Below are 6,236 nucleotides of genomic sequence, written 5' to 3' on the forward strand. Positions count from 1 at the left end.
ATTTAAGAGATTTTGATTAAGATTCAACTAGTATTTATATAAGAAAATTCAAGTATCTATATGTCATTTTCATTAGAAATAGACAGAAATTGTTCGCTATTAGATTCAGATTAATGGTCAACAATTAAGTCTTATGCAGAACAAAAGTATTTAGCATATGAACTAGTGGTATATTACAACATATATAACAAGAGCACATAGAGCTACCAGAAAAGATACGCGTGAATAAAGAGGATTAATTATATTAGGATTAAGATTGTATAACCTTTATTTGTTATTTATACTTTTTATAGAATTAGATTTTTAAATTTATGTAAAATTCTATCTTTGTAAAATTATAAATAAGTAATCTAGTATCTGGAAATAATAGTTAGCCCACATATAAAACTTACTCTCAAGTTTTATGCAATTTACTAACTTTATTTTATCACTTTCTTATAATTTATTTTTTATCGCTTTTTTTATTTATTTTTCTTTATTTACTTAGCATTTTTACATAGTTTATAGTTTTGGGCAATATCTTTTTTCTTTCTTTCTCTTATCTATTAAAGTTAAGTTAAAAATTTCACACTTCGCTTAATTTAGGAGTCTGCTACTTTTCTTAGCTCAGGATTATGTTTGTAATTGTAATTTCTCTTCATTGGAAGGAAAAAAAAAAAAATCACAGATAGCATATTAATTAATTAAATAATCAATCAACATATTGAATATATAATATATCAATAGATAGACATGTTCCTTGAGACTAATTTGTTAGACTAATCAAAGAGTAGTTACGATATCAAAACATTAAATTAGAAAAACATAGTTGTAATTATCGATGATCAGTCGGTCCATGTAATTAACAGAGGCCCTTAAACACAGTGGCTAATGGAATAGTCTTCATCAGATGTGTAGAGGATGCTCTTCATCATTTAATTCTCCATGTCAATAAAGAACAACACTTTTGAATCTATATATGAGTTGTACAGCTCAATTCCTTCAATTAGTATGTGAGTTCAATTTTCTTCGTATTAGAAAATTGTTAGTTCATATCATATCCAATAATTGAACCAATTTTATATTTACAAATTAAAATGTTATTGAAGAAAATTAAGAATAATAGAATGACTTAGATTAGCCTTAACCAACCTTTTTTATTTATATATGTAGGCTAGATTATGGCAGTAACCGTAGGGATTATAACATTGAATTAATTCTACATTAATTTTCTATAAATATATATGCTATACATTCTATAATAAAGAAATTAATGATATAGGAGCAATTTTGAATAATTGAGACATATGATAGATTAAGCCCCAACTTTTGGGTTTATATACATCATACAAGAGATTGCATACCTGATGCCTGCGGAGCCATATTATTAACAGAATTCTCAGCATTGCTTGATCTTCCAGTGATCTGCCTTTGACAGGCCCAAAACCTCATTGCAGCCAACATAAGTCTCCATATGGTTGCGTATCCGAGCATGGAATTGCCTCTCGAGAAAATGTAGATTGCAAGGGAGATTGTTGAAGTGCCGGTGGTTATTATGAAGAGTGTACCAAAGCTTCTGAGGCTAAGGCTATGATTTTCATCTTCCACATCTGGGCAATTTCCTGGATTAATGAATCTGTTCTCTAGTTCCATTAGAATTCCATTTTCAGATACTTTCAGTAGAGCTTCGTCGATGCTAGGAAGTAATGGAGATCCACGAGGAAATGCCTGAGACACAAATCATGAAACTTCCATTAATTACACTGATCATATAAACCTACAATGTCATTAGGGCTGACAGGAATAAGGCTACAATCACTATCTTCCCACCATGCCACTAATCTAAAATTATATGTTGAGCAAAGTTTCATTTCTCACTGTTCTATGTAAGTTCAGAAAGAGAGGACCATGATTAGTGGACAGTGCAACAGCAAGTGTGAAACACAAGTGATATGATCAATGTCTTGGGTTGCAGTATAGTGTGGTTTCTAGACAGTATAGAATTGATTCTCTCGAGTACAGTTTATTCCAAATGCAGCATGTTCATGTGATACAGTTTTATTTATGTTTTGCAAATGTCCATTTCAGTCCCTGCTTTTTTCACAGGAAAAAAAATAAAAGGAAAATGAATCAGTAGGGGATATCTTACAAATCCAAACCCTCCGACTTTTGTACGTTGGCCCTACTGAGACAAAGCGGCGGCAGTATTTTGCTAGGAATAATTTGGCCAGAGGAACTTCAAGAAAGACAGCAGCAATTTCTTTGTTCTTGAATGCTTGAGCATAAGCTTCCAATGTGGTATAATTCCTGATGTTTTGCGTCTTGAAACGTAAAACATCCACCAAATAATTTTGCAGGTAGGAACCTGTGCCATATCCAACAACGGCATTGCTATTTAGCAGGGCCTCGACATTAGGAGCAGCACCATCAAGCTTCTGGACAGTAAGCATGCTCGAAAGGTTAGCAGTGTAAGTCTGTGTGATTACTAGCGCCACGAACAGCCAGACTACCATCGACATCCTGGATAGATTGCTATGCATTTTCCCCCCTATACCAAAATATTATTAGTTCTATTATATATCAACATGGAATTACTATAGTTTCTAGATCCGAGAAGAAAAATTAAGAGACGGGTGGTAAAGGAATCTTACCATGTAACGAGAAAAGAGTGTTGAAGGCTAACCAAAGCATTATTCCTGTTTGATGCAGCATCGAACCCTTAAGTGAAGGGCAATGATTTCGCTCTATCAACCAGATTATAAAACCATTGTAGACAGTTATGACTGCAGTTAGAACCCACATGGATTTTGTGAAGGGTCTGATAAATGACAGTTCTCTATTGCCTGCTTGAGCAGGGACTATCAGCATCAATCCTGTTTCCGTGTAAGGCTTTGTGAATTCTGCGAGCTGGTATCTGCTAGCCAATATTACCACATCACCAACTACTGCATCATACTTCTGTTAACATGGATAGAAAGTTCAAGCCCGATCAATCACAAGCCTTTGAAAATTAGAGAAATTCACCGACTACTGCGTCATACTTGAACTGCTAACATTTATGATCACTTGAGTTAATAAGATTCTTACGTTTTGCTTTTTTGTGTGCGTGGACTTTTCTTTCAAATAATTATGCTAGTGTTCTTGCTTTCTAGGACAAATCTTTTCATGAACAAATTTAGATTCATATCCAAGTTAAGTTCAAAGTAAGTACAGTCAACTACATAGCCTTCCATTGAGAGGACAACCAAACCAAGCCATTGAGAGGCTTACTTCTCAGGTTCAAAACTTAAGAAAAACTGGATGGGATTTATGAATGGGAGTAGGCTATCTCTAATTGATTGAGTAGCCCAAAACACCATTAGACCTCCCAATAAAGCAAAAACGAAGGCAAATTTACACATATTCAGCTGGCATCCATGTTCTGAAGCCAAACCATAACCTCTTTTTTCTAGGCGTTAATTGAAGATTATAATCATTAGAAGTGAGCAAAAATATGGATACTATGAGCATGGTTTGCTTTCCTAGAAATTATCTAGTCAATGTTTAAGAAAAAAACCGAAAGTAACCTTATGCTTCTTAAAGAGCACATCAGTGCCAAATGGTCACGAAATCAAACGAAAAAGTGAATGGACAAAAATTTGTTCTTTTGTGTCTTACCTTGAGATGGATTTGTTTTACAAGCTCATCATAAGAAGTGTTTTTGAAGGCAATGAACTCGTATGGCAAAATGAACGGCAAGCGTTTTATAGTTTCTCTGAAAACCTCGATTGCAAATCCAGAAAAAGAAGTATTGTTTCCCAAGTGATCATATTCCACATGCACAAACTCTCTATAACCTGATTCGCCAGGCACACCAATTCTCCATGGGTTTGCACTCGTTGCGGTAATCCATCCTCTTGAAGAAGTATTCCACGGTCCCTCTGGCCAAAGCGCTTGCTCCCAATCAGTCATACAAGAGCGGTAAATAGAATTTTCATGGATAGTCTTAGAGAAGCCTAATCCTTTTGACCAAAACCCAAGCTCCTTGTAACTATTTCCAATTATATTGATGATATGAAATCTGTTTGCAGGAGCTCTTTCGTTGATGAATTTGATGAACTGAACTTTTCCTGATAGACCATGGAAGTCCACTTGCAAAATTGTTTCTAACAACTCTTGACCTCCTCGGTTACTTCCATTCAACGCTACAGCCATTGTCCAAACTGCATCATAGGCCTCTGCTGCATAAATTCCAGGTTCATTGTTGTCATCTTTAGGATTTTCTATGCTAAATTTCCTTCGAAATCTTTGACGAATCTCACGAAAAAGGTGCCCTCTTTCAGAGAAATAACTCTTGACCCCTATTACTCCCTGCATTGAAGAGGAGATAATAGAGGCATTGGAGTGAACAAGGCTTGTAATGGGATTTGTCGTGATCCATACATAGTCTTTTTCCATCATTTTCATTTTCTTTGCCTTTTCAAATAGTCGCACGGCCAAAGGGAAGGACAAATGAACAACAAAGACTCTGCTCTGCTCACTTTTAAGTTTTTCGAGCTCTTTAGACAACGTAATGGTAGAAGCAAAAGTAGGGAGGACTAGACCTTGGATGACTCCTACACCTGCATCTCTCAGGGCATTAAAGAGAGATGGTGTGACTTCAATAGCTGATGAATCCGTACCTTCGTATATTACAGTGACCTGATGCCAATTCCATGATTGCACAATAGCTGCAATGGCTTTCGTTTGCTCTTGCTTGCTAGGTGAAGCTTGAAGCAGGTAAGGCCATCGCTCTGTTGCCCATTTGGGAGTGGTGTCAGCCAAAGAAAGAATTGGAACCTGAGTTTGGCTACTGATCTCAGCGACTGATAACGCCTCTTCCCACGTCTGTGGTCCTAAAATGGCTTGTACTTGTTGATTGTTGATGAGATCCATTGCTGTTTACTCAAATTACATATAGAATTAAAAATCTTTTAAGAACAAATTAATGCTGCACTCTAATTCAGTAGAACAAGTAGCCAAGTTTAATTGTAATTCATCAGCACTAAATTAATTGTTGTTAAAAGTATTATATTTAGCAACAATTAGTTACCTGCCGCTAGCTGCGTGTTTAAAGATGAGGCAAAACATGTCTACTCCATTGCAATGATGTAAACAAGTAAGTTCATAGTACTAATTAAGATAGGCCAGCGAAATAAATACCTGCAAGAGCTGCACAGACAGGATCCCTTTGAGAATCTTTAATGTGAAGAAACAAGGTCTGATTGCCGGTGCCATAGAAATCCTCCATTGCAATTTCCATGGCAACTCTCTGCTCTTTACCAATACGTGAACTCATATCGATTATAGCACCAATATTGATGCCTTGTGCATGGACTCCCTCTGCTGCTGTTTTCTTCAGCATAAATAAAAAGGTTAATGCAAAGAAAGAGAAGATCATATGGTTAAACATGTTCATTTGTGCTTCAAGGCAGTAACATAGAGCTCGAGCTTAATTTCCCTACATACACACACATACACATATATGCGCAGTTAGTAGTCTGATCATTTTACTTGGTCAACATTACGTATTACGGATTATATTATGAATTTAAAACAAATACTATATAGCAAAACTACGGAAACGTTGAACAATATAGTGTTAATTAATTAGGACCATGCATTTCCAATGGAAGAATATTCATTTGAAATAGAATATTTAGTTGACGTGAAGTCGTCTTATCGAGATCGAAAGACGCGTCTAATCTAAGAATCGTGCTTTAATATATATATATATATATATATATAACACTTCTATCTTTTAATTTACTATACTGCCGGGGACATTATAAATTCCAGGAATTGCTCCCGTAAAAATTGGTTTACTTGCTAAGCATGCCAGATTCTGCAATAATGACAATAAGGTATGCAGATCCTGCTAGAATTTTAGAATAGTCTGGTCAATAGTCAACAATGCCTTGGGTCTTTCTCCAAGCTGTCTTGTCGTCTTCTATTTAATCGCATTTGGTCCCGGGTAGGGGAGTTTCCTCGTAACAGACAAGCATGCATTGTCCAAGCAAGGACACGGTGGCTGGCAGAACATACCCATAAAATCGTTGAATATTTCTTCAATATCCTTGAAGTTTGGAATCTATACAAGTTGTTCTTCCGAGGAAAAATCGCTTATGTTGATAGCATTATATATTCATATAGAAAGTTCACATGAAGTTAACTGATGTGGAATATTCTCGTATAATTACAAAAATAGAAATAAAACTAATGTAACTTTTTGTTTCTTT

At 35.5% G+C, this 6,236-nt stretch overlaps 1 protein-coding gene across 1 annotated transcript; it reads right to left on the reverse strand.

Moving 5' to 3' along the window:
- Positions 1-1,177: 1,177 nt before the first annotated feature.
- Positions 1,178-5,484, reverse strand: LOC118062698 (glutamate receptor 2.8). The gene is given in 6 exon segments (XM_073412546.1): positions 1,178-1,707; positions 2,129-2,149; positions 2,151-2,527; positions 2,631-2,937; positions 3,637-4,895; positions 5,161-5,484. Coding segments are annotated over 6 exon segments (2,604 nt in total). The 5' UTR covers positions 5,417-5,484; the 3' UTR covers positions 1,178-1,323.
- Positions 5,485-6,236: the final 752 nt, after the last annotated feature.

The sequence above is a fragment of the Populus alba genome, chromosome 1 (genome assembly GCF_005239225.2).
Source record: "Populus alba chromosome 1, ASM523922v2, whole genome shotgun sequence".
Taxonomy (NCBI): Eukaryota; Viridiplantae; Streptophyta; class Magnoliopsida; order Malpighiales; family Salicaceae; genus Populus; species Populus alba.